This window comes from Nyctereutes procyonoides, unplaced genomic scaffold (assembly GCF_905146905.1).
Source record: "Nyctereutes procyonoides isolate TBG_1078 unplaced genomic scaffold, NYPRO_anot_genome, whole genome shotgun sequence".
Lineage (NCBI taxonomy): Eukaryota > Metazoa > Chordata > Mammalia > Carnivora > Canidae > Nyctereutes > Nyctereutes procyonoides.
Window position 1 is genome coordinate 28652500 of NW_026575135.1, and position 14588 is coordinate 28667087.

At 38.9% G+C, this 14588-nt stretch overlaps 2 protein-coding genes across 4 annotated transcripts in view; one reads left to right on the plus strand and one right to left on the minus strand.

The window, feature by feature from the left end:
* The window catches only part of MOB3B (MOB kinase activator 3B), a 189800-nt gene that overhangs the window by 2632 nt on the left and 172580 nt on the right, over positions 1-14588 (plus strand). The gene's annotated exons all lie outside the window — the stretch shown is intronic.
* Positions 1935-2564, minus strand: IFNK (interferon kappa). The gene has a single exon (XM_055302080.1). The coding sequence runs from the start codon at positions 2562-2564 to the stop codon at positions 1935-1937; it is 630 nt and encodes a 209-aa protein (XP_055158055.1).

Consider the following 14588-nt stretch of genomic DNA (forward strand, 5'->3'; position numbering starts at 1 on the left):
CTATTTTTTTTCCAGTGGGAACATTCTCCTTTTTCTGATTAGAGGTGCTCCTGATAAAAGCATACTGTTCTGACTTCTGACCCTGCCCATGTAATTGGACAATCTTTATTGACTCAAAGTGCCAATTCTCTTCCTTCTAGCATAGTAAACATTTGGCAAGACTGCAACCATAAATTACTAAAATAACTGACATGATCTCGGTAGAGTTATTAGGGAGACTATGCAAAAGCATTGTTAGAAAAATTGTTGGAAAATACCGAGTGTATACTTTCTGCTTAGTAGTTTGCATGCCCCAACATCTTTACAGTTTATGGTGCCTCTTCCTGTCTCCCCCCCCCCGCCCCCCATTTAGGACAACTCTGTTGATGAGTTGTTTTTACTAAAAGGATTTTACTAACTCATTTTATTTACATTCCTTCCATTGATAACCAGTATACCATCATCCACAACTTTTAATTTTTGGCTGAAATTTGCCTCAGTTTTATAAGATTTTTTCTATTTGGATTTACCATTTGAGCCCTGTACTTGAATGAACTTTGAATATAAACAGTTCAGTAGCTGGCCTTTGAAACAGGATAACAGGAGAGGTTTCTCAGTGGTGGAACCAGGTGCATTCTTTGTGCATTTGCATCTGGGTAGCCACAAATCTTTATATTAATTCTTGCTTGAAGGTACATGATTCTGAAATGGGATGAAGGAAAGAGGAAGAGAAAATTAATTTCAGTTGGATAATGGATTAATGCAGATGAAGGATCACACACGAAAATTTAATAATCTAGGTAATCTGGGATACCTGGATGGTCAGTGGTTGAGTGTCTGCCTTTGGCTCAGGTCACGATCCCAGAGTCCTGGGATGAGTTCCAGATCGACTCCCTGAGAGGACTGCTTCTCCCCCTGCCTATGTCTTTGCCTCTCTCTGTGTGTATCTCATGAATAAATAAATCAAATCTTTAAAAAAAAATAATCTAGGTAATCTGGATACAAGATAATTTCTAAAAAGATAAACTATAGTAAAGTATCATGTATTATTATAACTAGTTTACTCAACAGAGATTGGCTTTCTAAATGGGAAAATCCAATGTGAAATATGATTGTAGATACTTCCATCTCAGGCATTTAAAAAATACAGAGAAAAAAAATAAATAAAAAATACAGAGAAACAATGAAAGGCAGATATTATACTTTTCTGCAGCATTTTCCATGCACTTGGGTGTAGAAATCAAATAGTAGGCAGTGGGAATGAACTGTGTTTTCCACATAAGAATCATTGGCTCTCAAAGGATGAATGAGAACTTAATGGCCATCTAATTCAACCATCTGATATCACTGAGGATCTTCATTCTCTTAAAATAATAACATGCCATCCTACAAACTGTATCATTTCAAACCAAACTGAGAAGCAAATAGGGCAGAAATTTCAACTTTTTTTTTTTTTTGAGGGCAAGGGTAGAAAGGGAGTTTTTAACTCTATGAAAACTTGTAGAATAAGCTCCTTTAACATGCTCAACTTTCACAGAATAAACTGCCTTGGCAGTATGACAGTTAAAATCATTGAGGTGTTACATTTTACAGCATTTTCTCATTCATATCCTCCAGCCATTGGCTTGACAAAGTCAAAGGCAGTAGAGCAAAGCAAATATAAAATAGGAAAGAGGAAGGAAAGAGGAGAATATGGAGAGGGTTTCTTTTTTTCCTTTAAAACTGTCTTCAGAACTTTCTAACAAGACTATTGGTACACAGCAGATGGTTGGCATCCCTCTTAGAAAAGGTGGATGTGGCTGATGTCTCAAGGCCAACTTTAGAGACAGTAAACATTACCTAAATCACTGCCACTCCAACGGAGGACAGGCTTAGGGCTAGCTTAATGATTTCTTAAAAGAAGATGAAGGAGAAGATGTTGGAGAGAAGTGGAACTTTAATTATAAAAATATACCTTATTTTTTCCTGAGCAGTGGTGCGAATTTCTGAAAGTAGTAGTAGAAGCATCTTCTGATTTCCACTCGGATGATCTCCCAGGCACAGTGGCTGTATTTCTTTTCTTTCAGGAAGTTGTCTATCCTATTGAAATATCTCCTCAGTTCTAGATTGCTTAGCTGGGGGACCATAGCTTCTGAGCGGTTTATCCCATCCTCTTCCATCTCTTTTGAGTCATCCTCTTCTTTCTCCTCTTCCTCCAAGCATCGTTCCACGTATTGCAGCTGTTGATCAAGTCCGATTTGGATTTGTTTCAGATAATCATTTTCCCAAGTGGATTTGAAGGTGTACTGACTGAAAATGTTGAAGGCTTGTATAGACATTTCATAGAAGGCCTCCTTGATGTATCTTTTCACGGGCTGGGTGTGTGATAGGATCTCTTGGGGCAACTCAAAAGCTTTGGTTTCTCTTAAGCACTCTACAGGAAATGAATTGCTCATACTGCTCAGAAGTCTCAGATTTTGCCAGGTGACTTTCCTCAGGTGAAAATGTAGCAAGTTACAGTCCAGGGAGAGCACACCAGTGATGAGCAGACCCACCAGGCATGCAGGCCACAAACACTTGCGAATCACATCAGGCTTAGTGCTCATTTTTTTCCCTTAGGCTAAAAAATCCACCAGACTCAAGGTTGGCAATGATGTTTGAGGTCTTAAGGATTCCTTCATCTGCCTCTTATACACCTGAATAATCTTCAGTGGGGAGGAGTTTTCTTAGTTCTCATTTTATGGTTCTCAGAGTTTCAGTCCCTTTCCTTTGCCTCTGAGGTTTGTTATGACTTTGGGTGAGTACACTGACTTTAGAAATGCTAATCTCTTTCTTCAAAATGAGCAAAGCATTACCATTGTATTACCTTAGTTGCCTGGATGACCCATCCCAGTCCTATAGAATTGTCATAACAAGATCGATGTATAGTATTTCAGAAAGAACTGAAATTTCTGACTCTATACACTCATTCATTCAAAACTATTACCTAAGAGAGCAATCTATTTAAAAAAATGTGTTGTGTTTCTTTTAATCTGGCTGGGCAGCCAAACATTTTCTCTCATTGAGTTAATCATAGACATTGACCAAATGACTTTAATTATTTGATTGCAGGGCCACCAGAACATAACATAGTTTAGGTTTCTCTAATCTTGTAAAATTAAGTTTCTCTATTTGGATATTTTATTTTTTTCTTTCTTTTATTATTATTATTTTTTTTTGAGAGAGTGTGAGAGAGCACAGAGGGAGAGGGAGAAGCAGAGTCCCCACTGAGCAGGGAGCCCGATGTGGGGCTCAATCCCAGGACCCTGAGATCATGACCTGAGCTGGAGGCAGACGCTTAACCGACTGAGCCACCCAGGTACCCTGGGTATTTTCTCTTTATTTTATTTTCCCAGGTCTCAAAAAAGATGAAAAGCAGAGTTGGTCAATTGAGCATGGCACTTACCAAATAGAAGAGTAAGCTACGTTGGTTTTCTGTTGTCATTAGAAAATATTGATACTCTCCCACTATCCTTTCCTTTGGTCATACCCCATCTAGCACTTCCCATGGCTGCCTAACATTTCATATGCCTCCCATACCTGTTATAGAAGTCCTCAAGGAAGTTGTATATTGGAGAATATTTTTCTGCTTTATTAGCTTCTCTCATAGTGTCATGCATTTTCCTTACTTTTAGCTATGGTTTAGATAGGATTTTAAAACATTGCCTTGGCTGTCTTTTCTTCTTATTGGAGGTTCTGAATGCTGTAAAGGTTCTTGTTCATTCCTATTTGTTTTTCACTAAGGAGGTACTTCACATCTGGACCACTATTACTGTGATAATGATGGCTATCCATCATTTTTGGTTTTCATTTTGTTTGATCAAAAATGATCTTCTTCTGGTTATGTTCAAGCCAGGTGCATTCCTTTGCCCAGGAACTTAATTATCATCTTAAAACAAGGCTAGCTTAATTATTATCTTAACAAAGAAATATATTAATTTTTAATAAACTCATTTTAGAATGGTAACGCAAAAGCAAGCACGGTTCCACAAATGTGACAGACTGTGATTGCAAGTTTAGCTTTTTTAAAAGTTCTTATCTAAATCAGTTCGTTGCACCCAAAGGCAAACTATGGACAGTGGGATTTTTTTTTTTTTAAATCCTGGCTTTTTGGACAAGCTTTCTATGGATAGAAAACTTACTACATATATTACTCTATCTGTGTTTTCTCTGAATTCTGATTTCACATATTTTATGAGATGACCAACCTGGAAAAATAATTTGGAAAATGAGCCTTTTATATTTTATCACTATAGGATAGTAAGTTGATACAACTCTCCTAGAGAGTAAAATGATGATATGTATCAAAAGTCCTAAAAATGTACATGGTTTTTGACTCAGCAGTTCCTTCTCTAGGAAGTTATCCCTGAGAAATAGTGATGGACATCTTTTAAAGACTTAGCTGTCGGGAAGTTTATCACAGAAAAAACTGAAAACAATTTAAATGTTAAGCAATAGGTAGTTGGTTAAGTAATTCATCAGTAGAAACTTTCTGTGAAAGCATTAAATATTGTGGTGTGGGAATGTATTTGGCCATTGGATAAGTTCACTTTGTAGTTGAAAACCAAGCTTCCATGGTAGTATACAGAGTCTGATAGCATATATGTGCAGAAGAAATCTAGAAGTGTATAAGAATAATTATTATTTTTAGTGATTTTTATTTATTTTTGTATTTTTGTTTACCTCATTTTTTTAGTTTTCTGTAATCAGCTAGTATTTAATAAGGCAGAACTATTTTTTTTAAAGATTTTATTTATTTATGCATGAGAGACACAGAGAGAGAAAGAGGCAGAGACACAGGCAGAGGGAGAAGCAGGCTCCATGCAGGGAACCTGACACGGGACTCGATCCCCGGTCTCCAGGATCACACCCCGGGTTGAAGGCGGCGCTAAACCGCTGAGCCACCGGGGCTGCCCAAGGCAGAGCTATTTTTAAAACAACATACATTAAAAAAATTAGGGGCCCCCAGGTAGCTTATTCAGTTAAACGTCTTCTTCAGCTCAGGTCTTGATCTCAGGGCTCTGGGATGGAGCCCCGAGTGAGCTCCCTGCTCAGCAGAGAATCTGCTTCTCCCTCTCCCTTTACCTATCCCCGCCCCCCCCGTTCATATTCTCTTTAGCATGTTCTCTCTCCAGTGCTGTCTCTCAAATAAATAAAATCTTTTTTAAAAAAGAAAAAAAACTATTAAGTGTTTTGCAATGTGACCAATAAATACTACTTTATTTACTTAAAATTTCCATTCCAGGATACCTTCAAAGGAAATGTGAATTTACCCCAAGACTCAGTTCTCATTCCATAGAGTAACAGTTTAAGTTTAGCTTAAGTTTTAGTAACAGTAATAAGTTTAGCTTATTCAGTCAAACGTCTTCTTCAGCTCAGGTCTTGATCTCAGGGCTCTGGGATGGAGCCCCGAGTGAGCTCCCTGCTCAGCAGAGAATCTGCTTCTCCCTCTCCCTTTACCTATCCCCGCCCCCCCCCGTTCATATTCTCTTTATCATGTTCTCTCTCCAGTGCTGTCTCTCAAATAAATAAAATCTTTTTTAAAAAAGAAAAAAAAAACTATTAAGTGTTTTGCAATGTGACCAATAAATACTACTTTATTTACTTAAAATTTCCATTCCAGGATACCTTCAAAGGAAATGTGAATTTACCCCAAGACTCAGTTCTCATTCCATAGAGTAACATAGAGTATGTGGGAAGATATTCTTGCAACTTCTCAATAAAAATATATATGTTTATATATATATGTATGTATATTTATAATTAAAGAGTCTATAAAGTACAAAACGCCTCTGAAGGCGATACCTGCTTATGTATCTCACATAACTTCTTTCATCGTAAAACTTATTACATCGTCCTAGGCAGAACTGTTTGTTTCTCTTTTGGTTTTTTTTTTTTTTTTTTTTTTTTTTTACAATGCTCTGTCCGCCTTCATTGTGGCTTTTTAAAATGGATAATTGAGTAAGTGTTGGTTTCCCAATTTTATATACTTCCCCTTCCCCTACCCACTCAGAATGCTTAGACTGCTTTGCTTTGCTGTTATTTGGGACAGGTCACCCTTACTAACTAAACTAAGAGACTGTTTAATTGAATTACTATGCTAAGAGGTTCTGCTCATAGGTGATAGAGGTGACTACAGATTTGGCTGTCATCACTATCTTGAAGGCCCCTGTATTTTCTGCCATGTACAGCTTTGTCATTTTATCCTGCTCCCCCCAAATTTCCTCCCTTTATTGTCGTTCCATGTCACATCCTCATTTATTCAAAACTGTATTTTTAGCTAGTACCACATGCCAATTACTGGGTTGGGTCTTAAAGATGGAAGAATAAAGAGTCCACAATTGAAGAAGCAGGCATATTCTGAGTGTTTTAGAGGGGAGGAGTAATTCATAGGTCTTCCCTATAGCATGGACCTCATCCCTATGTGAATACTGTAAATGTTAATTGATGCTGATAGTGACAGTATTCATGACAAAGAAGGAAAGATGATTGATGTGCATATCTTCCCCTCTTCCACTGTTAACTTTTTAAAAGTTCTTATCTATGCCTGATTTTGCAAATAAAAATACAGAACACCCATGCAGTATTTGGGAGGTACCTATACAAGAAAAAGGTCACTTGTCATTTACCCCAAATTCAAATTTAACTGGGTGTCCCATTATTTTACCTGATAACCCTATCCACCAGACAAACTCCTTTTGACCTCTTAGAGTAGAACTCAGACATGAAGCCCTTCACACGGAACTTTTCCTCTGCTAGTAAGTCGTTCACCTCATACAGAGGTACATTCAGTTGCATTACTCTGTGCTGGCTTTACTTGTGTGCATGTCCCTAAAAACTGCACAGCACACTCCAGAGAGGTACCTGCCATACTAAAAATATTATGTGTGCACGCATATGTGTACACACACATCTACACATTGCTCTCATCAGGAGCATTACTGGATGATCAGTCATTGGTTTTGCCTCTGGTAAAAGCCATGCCACATGAGTATATTTCAAAATAACAGGAAAATTAGAAAGAATGACAGTGTAAGGAAATGTTTTTATCCCAAAATTTGTCTATTACAACTGCTCCATCTGTCATTAGCAGTCTGTATGTTGCCTGGCTAATGATATTTCCACAATATCTGCTCTTATTTCTCTAGCATGTCTTGAGATCATTTATATTTGGTTAGGCTTTCTTCAGAGGGAAAGCTGATTAGCAGGGGCTGCTCTGTTGTTGATAGAACTGTGTAAAGCCCATATGGATTATAAGGTGAACAGTAATGGGCAAGACACAATTTGTTTGACAAAATGGAGATGAGACATTTCAGTCTAGACAGAATTGTTGTGATTCAGCTCAGGAGCATTTAGTATTTTCTGGTAAGATTTATTGCTCTCCATGAAAAGGCAACTTTCAAACCAAGGTGAGAGTAACATGTTCATCATCTGTGTTACTCAGTACATGGAAGTAGATGGTTTCATTTGTGGGGTCAGAAGGTGATTGAGCCTAAAAGAAAGCTCTGAGATGGGAAGCTGAGCATCCATTCCTGGTGTTACCTTCCCTAGAGTATGCAGATAATGGTGGCCACAGAGTTGTGTGCAGCTGTTTTAGCTTCAGACCAACCCTGAAGCTCCAAGTTGGTGTTTTGCTCATCTCCCTTCCTCCCACATTGGGGTCAGCCTCTCCCATGGTCTTCTGGTCCTCTTCGTGGTTGTTTTTTTAATGATGTACCTGATGTAGAAATTTGTAATGACTACACAAGTAGTATATGGGAATGTTTTTATAGTAAAAATTCAAACACTTCAGATAAAGGGAAAGCTCTGCTTACCAGCTCAGCCTCATGCCATGCCACTGTCTGCCCTGTGATAACTGGTTATTAGTTTGATATGTATCCTTATTTGATATGTTTCCCCACTAAACACTAAGTTCTGTGAGCATAGTGCAACAAGTGGTTTGTTAGCTGTCTTCTCTTAAATGTCCAGCAAGACCTTACAGTAATTGAGAGAGAACTGGATCACTTCCATGAATGATATGTGGCACAGTAGTAGGGAGATTTGTATATATTTTTGAAAATTGCCCAAATAAGATTATAAAAGTTATGATATGCTTTGAAGTTTAATCCTGTAAGTATATCTATGGTTGTATATATGTTATTGTTTGGATATAATCTAAAAAATTTACATTATATACATTTCATGAATCTGAGGCCCAGGATAAATGGCTCCCTAGACCTGGATTAAACAGATCCAAGTGCCTTTCACAGACCCTGGCACAAAATAGGTGCTCAGTAACTATTTGTTGGATGCCTAAAAGATTGAAGCCATGTCTCAATGACAGGGAAATTATTTGGTGGTTTAGTTCTTTTGGTATAGGTACATGGGAAGAACAAAATCAAGTATTAGGGAAATTAACAAGTTCACAGAATGGTAAGTAGGAGCTCAAACCTCCATTGTTTTCTCTTTGGGGTTCCCCATGGCTGGTTAGGTCATGAGCACAGCCATACCTCTACTCTAGTGGTATCACATAGTTCTGTGTTGTTTGGGTGACTCACATATCTAACTGTCCAAACAGTTATTCAGTTTTGTATCCATGGCATCTCTTACATAAAGACACTAAATATTTGTTGGATAAGAAACTACCACGTGATTTCTTTTGATTCTCAAGTTTGCTGTGGAAGCAAAACTATTGAGAGGTTCCAAGACCATTCTCCAAGACCTCCTCCTTCTCCCAACATTGCCACTTCTATATTATATCAGATGCTCCCAGCAGCTTTGTTTTATTTTGTTTTGTTTTCATTATATCACCCCTAAGGGGAGACCCTTTGGACAGACTTAACCCTTGGTTCTCTTTTATAGCCCAACTTCAGATGATGCATGTAGTAACTTGTGCACAGAAATAATTTTAGCTCGTAGAAAATGATTCCTGGTAAAAAGAAATTTACCATGTAAAGTAGATATTTAAGTAAAATATCATTTAAGTAAATAAATATCTGATATCAGTAAAACCTACCCTCAGTTTGGGGATTACCTGAACAGTTTCCACCTGTACCCTTGTTTCTCTTGGTCCATTCGAATCCTAATTGGGCTTTCTTTCACTTTACTCACTGGGTAAATGTGGATTTCTTCCCAGACCACATCCAAGGGTGCCTGTAGTCTGGGAAGAAAGCAAGAGTGGAGTAAGTGATGGATAGAGATGTCCTCTTGTCTTGGATATTTATTTATTTAAAAGATTTATTTATTTATTTGAGAGAGAGAGAGCAGAGGGAGGGGGATAGAAAGTGGACTTCCTACTGAGCACAGAGCCCATCGGATCCCAGGACCCTGAGATCATGACTAGAGCCGAAATCAAGAATCTGGCGCTTAACCAACTGAGCTATCCAGGCACCCCATCTTGGATAAATATTTAAAAATATTTAGTTGCCATTGCAGGGATGAGGACAGGGTCTTCTTTTAAGAACTGTCAGCTTGCATGGGGTCATAGGTTTCCTGACAGTTATGAATAACAAAGAAAGGCATTATTATGGGAAAATTTAAGTAGACTTTTCTTAGACTGATAGAAGACTCACATGCCCCAAATTTTAGGATTTCTGTAGTGTCTGAGAAATGCTTGGATTTGAGGATGGTGTCCAGGAATAATCTATTGGAGCCAGGTAAAGTGGGCAAGAGTCTCTTCTTGCCAAGACCCCCACCGCTTGGTAGCCTGTGAAGTACAGAATCTAAATCATAGAATGTAGGGTTAGAAGGACACTTGGAGATAGATTTTTGAAGTCAGAGGAGTGAATTGACTTGTCCAAGGTCACAGTGCTACTTGAGGGCAAAATCAGGCTGACATACAGGTCCTCTGACCTCAATGCCATCAGTGTAAGCCTTTCACCAGCATGCAGAGAACTCTCGTCCCTCTGCCTCCACTAAGAGGAGCAGCCCATCTGCCGTCAAAGGAGAGGGAATTGTGGAGGCTGGAGGCTGTCACTATTTTGAAGCCAGAAAGGAAGGCCATAACTGAAGCTTTTTCTGATACTTCACAGGGGCTTCTCAGCTCTGTGGGGAAGATGATAGCAAAGGAGGAAACCCTATGTTAAGTCTGCCACCCCTAGTATTTCTCAAAACTATTTAGAATTCTGTGAATAATGACTGGTTTTCCAGATTCCTGGGTCAGTTCAGGCCTAGAGAAGTGGCTTGGAATAAGTTTCTTTGTTGTTGTTGATGTTTTTTAAAAGATTTTATTTATTTATTCATGAGAGACACATACAGAGAGAGAGAGAGAGAGGCAGAGACACAGGCAGAGGGAGAAGCAGGCTCCATGCAGGGAGCCTGACGTGGGACTAGATCCTGGGTCTCCAGGATCACGCCCTGGGCCGAAGGTGGCGCCAAACCGCTAAGCCACTGGGGCTGCCCTTGGAATAAGTTTCTTGAGAGATTTCCCCTACATCTAAAATTAATGTGTTTATGTATTCATTTACTTGTATCTCTAGTGCTTAACACATAGTGTACGTTCCATAAATATTTATTGAACAGATAGGTATATGTTTCACCATTTTACCTTATGACTGTATTTTAATTTAAATTGAATTTCAGGGCAGCCCAGGTGGCTCAGTGGTTTAGCACCACCTGGCCCAGGACCTGATCCTGGAGACCCAGGATGGAGTCCCACATGGGGCTCCTTGCATGGCGCCTACTTCTCCCTCTGCCTGTGTCTCTGCTTCTCTCTCTCCTCTCTGTGTATTCTCAGAAATAAATAAATAAATAAATAAATAAATAAATAAATAAATAAATAAATAAAGTCTTTAAAGAAAAATAAATAAATAAATTGAATTTCAGATCAGTTCAACAACCTCTTGGTAGAACTGTATAGCTTTGAGCAAGTCACTTAAACTTTCTATACGTCATCTGTAAATAGGAATAATGAGAACCCACCCTAGAGGGTGGTTTTGGAGGTACAAACTGCTGAGAATGGTGCCTGATATGTAGTAGGTGGTTAATAGATGATATACGCCATCATCATTGTTGTCCTCATTGTCATCATCATCATTATCTGTTGCCTACAGGGTTAGACACAAAAACAAATTCTAATAGTATAAGGGCAGAAAAACCAGATGTAATCCCTCTCCTTGCAGAGGTTCCTGGAGGCAGTGATACTTGAGCTGAATCTTGAAAGCTAAGAATTGATGGAAGTTTGAATTAGGACAGTGATGGTAGGTATGGAAGGGAATTATCTAGGAGGTAAGATTATCAGGTCTTGATGAATAATTTGGAATGAGAGGGTGAGAAAGTGGAACTAGACCAGGAAAAAAGGCCCAGTTTTCTAACTAGTTATATGATTGTACTACAAATAAGAGGTAGCATATGAGAAGAAGAGCAGGCTTAGGGGGGCAGTTGATGGGTTTTGTTATAAATGAGTTGCTTTGAATTATCTATGGGATAGCCAAGTGGAGATGGATGTATGGGATTAAATGAGGATGTATTATGCTGAGTGAAGTAAGTCAATCAGAGAAGGACAAACTTTATATGTTCTCATTCATTTGGGGAATATAAATAATAGTGAAAGGGAATATAAGGGAAGGGAGAAGAAATGTGTGGGAAATATCAGAAAGGGAGACAGAACATAGACTCCTAACTCTGGGAAATGAACTAGGGGTGGTAGAAGGGGAGGAGGGCGGGGGGTGGGAGTGAATGGGTGACGGGCACTGGGGGTTATTCTGTATGTTGGTAAATTCAACACCAATAAAAAATAAATTAAAAAAAAATAAATGATGATAGGAGACTGATCTAGATGGGAGAGATAGATTTGAAATTATTAGCAGAAGCTATAAGTGATAATTTAAGACCATAAGAATCAGTTGGTTTATCTAAGGTTGGAAGAGAAGTGTGAGTGAGTATCAGAACCCTAAGAAGCACCTGTGTTTAAAGAGCGGGCAGTGGAAGAGGAAACCAAGAAGGATGTTCACAGAGGCATGAAGAGAATGAAGATGTAGTATTTTGACCCTCCATCTGTTTCTGCCTCTTTATCCAAATGACTCCTCATAATCCTTCTTAACATGTACTCTTAATCAGCCATTTTCAATTAAACTGTATTTGCCACCATTGATTTATACCTAATCCCATTTTATAGATGAGCTGTTTGAAGGTCAGAGAGGGTAATTAATTTATTTTACCCTAAGGTCAAAGTCTTTGTGCTCTTCTAACATATACCTTCCATGAAATGCATCTTGTTACGAGGTATGTACCTCTGAGACCTTGGCAGATGATCAGCTGGATTGAAAGTTGGTTTGGTTATTTCACTTCTGCCTTTTGGGGCTATAGGAGTTGGGGTATGTTTTGGTTTCCTATGACTGCCATAACAGATTTCTACAAACAGCATGGTTTAAAATAAGAAATTTTATTTTTAAAGATTTTTTTTTTATTTATTCATGAGAGACACACAGAGAGAGTCAGAGACATAGGAAGAGGCAGAAGGCTTTCTGCAGGGAGCTCAATGTGGACTCGATCCCAGGACCCCGGGACCATGACCTGAGCCAAAGGCAGACGCTTAACCACTGAGCCTAAAATAAATTTATTTTCTCACAGTTCTGGAGACTAAAAGTCCAAAATCAAAATATCATCATGACCATTTTCCCTACAAATCTTCTTTTGCCTCTTCTAGCTTCTGGTAGTTATTGGTAATTCTTGGTGTTCCTTGGCTTGTTCAATGCATCCAGTCTCTGCCTGCGTAGTCACATGACATTCTCCATGTGTCTGTGTCCCTGTGTCTTCCAGACATTGCCTTTAGGTATTTTTGGTAGCAGCCTGCATAGCTCCTTATTTTGCAGTTACTAAATATCAACTTTTCATGTAAATTATCATTATTTTTCCCACCCACAATACAATGAAGATGTCATTATTCTTAAAGAGGAAATGGAAGTTTGGAAATATTAAGGGACCTGCCTTAGATCACGTAGCTAGAAACCTGCAGAATCAGGATTCCAGCCCAGGTCTCTCTGAGGCCATATTGTGTTTTTATAGGATCTAGGGTTGTGATAGGTTTGGTGTAAAATCCATTGTGGTTTCTATGCACTAACAGCCTGTTTCATTCCCAAAAGGATTTGATGCAGTTTATAAAATGTATACAAGAGAATACAAAGTTTTTAAAGAAATCAGAGTTGAGGGAAAACATATATAAGTAAACAAGATGAAGTCAGTGGTATAGTTGGAACATAAGAATGCCTGTCATAATGTCCAGTGTCATTATTGAAAAGGGCTGCAGATCTGTCCCTGGGCTTTCTAGAAGCAAAGAGGAAATGCGATCTGTTAAAGTAATCACTGTGTCCAAAAGATAAAACAAACCTATCAGCAAAGCTAAATCCTCAGTAGAAACAATGTTTTTCTTGGTACTGAGCCCTGGGAGGCATTTCTCTGTGGGCCTTCAAGAAGAGAGCACTGTGGAATTTCCTAGGTAAAGACCCCAGCCTGCCTTACAGGAGTGACTACCACCACATGCGTTGCTGGGGTGATTCTTGTAATGTCCCTCTGTATAGGCAGATGTCACATTGCCAATGCGCAGTTCCTTGGCAGGCATTCTGCAGGGGCTTATTGAGTTTTCTCATGTTGAGTTACAGAATGGAGTTCTTTAGTTCAGCCGAGTTTGGATAGCATGTCTTCACCATGGCTCAAAGTGGGGAAAAGTGTGGTCACTTGAGAATGTTGGCATTCTCAGGGACATTCAGTGTGGAGAGACTGCCTTGACATTTCCAGAGCCTCTGGCCAGATCCAATTCTGCATTTCTTATTATATGTACAGAGGAACGTCTGGGAAACCTATTTGTAGGCAAAGCTCTCCTCCAGTTAGCCAGAACTGGGAAAACAAGTTATTCTGTCATATTGACCCATTGCCATAAGCCAAAGTGAAGTGTGCCCTGGATTTCCACATGGTCATGGCTTTGATTGGCTGTACTCCTCTAAGGGTGATAGTCCTAGATATGGCAATCCAAGGAAGTGGCTTATAGTTTTACTCTGCATTGAGGTGACTTTTGTTTCTTCTGAAAGAGCTTCTTCAGAAGTTGGGTAGCTTAAAATTCAAAGCCTGGATAGGCTTGTGTGATACTATAGGTAATTAAATATTATGACATGTCATTTTGGGATGATCAGTTTTTGCAAACTTGGCTATTTTTTTTTTATTTAATAGTAAGACTCACTGTGTGGAAAGGGCCAAATGGATGGCCCCAGAATTAAAATTTCTTTATAGTCCCAGGGGAGACACAGAAATTGCTTTTGCTTTATAAACATGCCTACCAGGACAAGACAGTAACACTTATTGGCAATGTGATAATACAGTTTCTCATGGATGGTCCATGGGACAAAGAATGGTGAAATTAACTGTTGCCTATATTGCCCATCCATTCATCCACCCATCTCTGAGGATATGTTGCCTGAAACATGGTAATAAAAAAAGAAAAAAGAAAAGTTCATGTCCTAATAGAGTGTCTAGATTTCCAGGCAATAGAGAATAAAATCATAGGGTATTATAAGTGCTGTGAAGGGAATAAACAGGGCAGGAGGGTAATTGAGGTGATGGCTGAACTGAGTCTTGAAGGATGAAGAATAGTCAGTCGTGTGAAGAGCTGGAGGGAAAAC

Coding starts and splice junctions, on each gene's coding strand:
- IFNK (XM_055302080.1), bottom strand. CDS start 2,564: ATGAGCACTAAGCCTGATGTGATTCGCAAGTGTTTGTGGCCTGCATGC.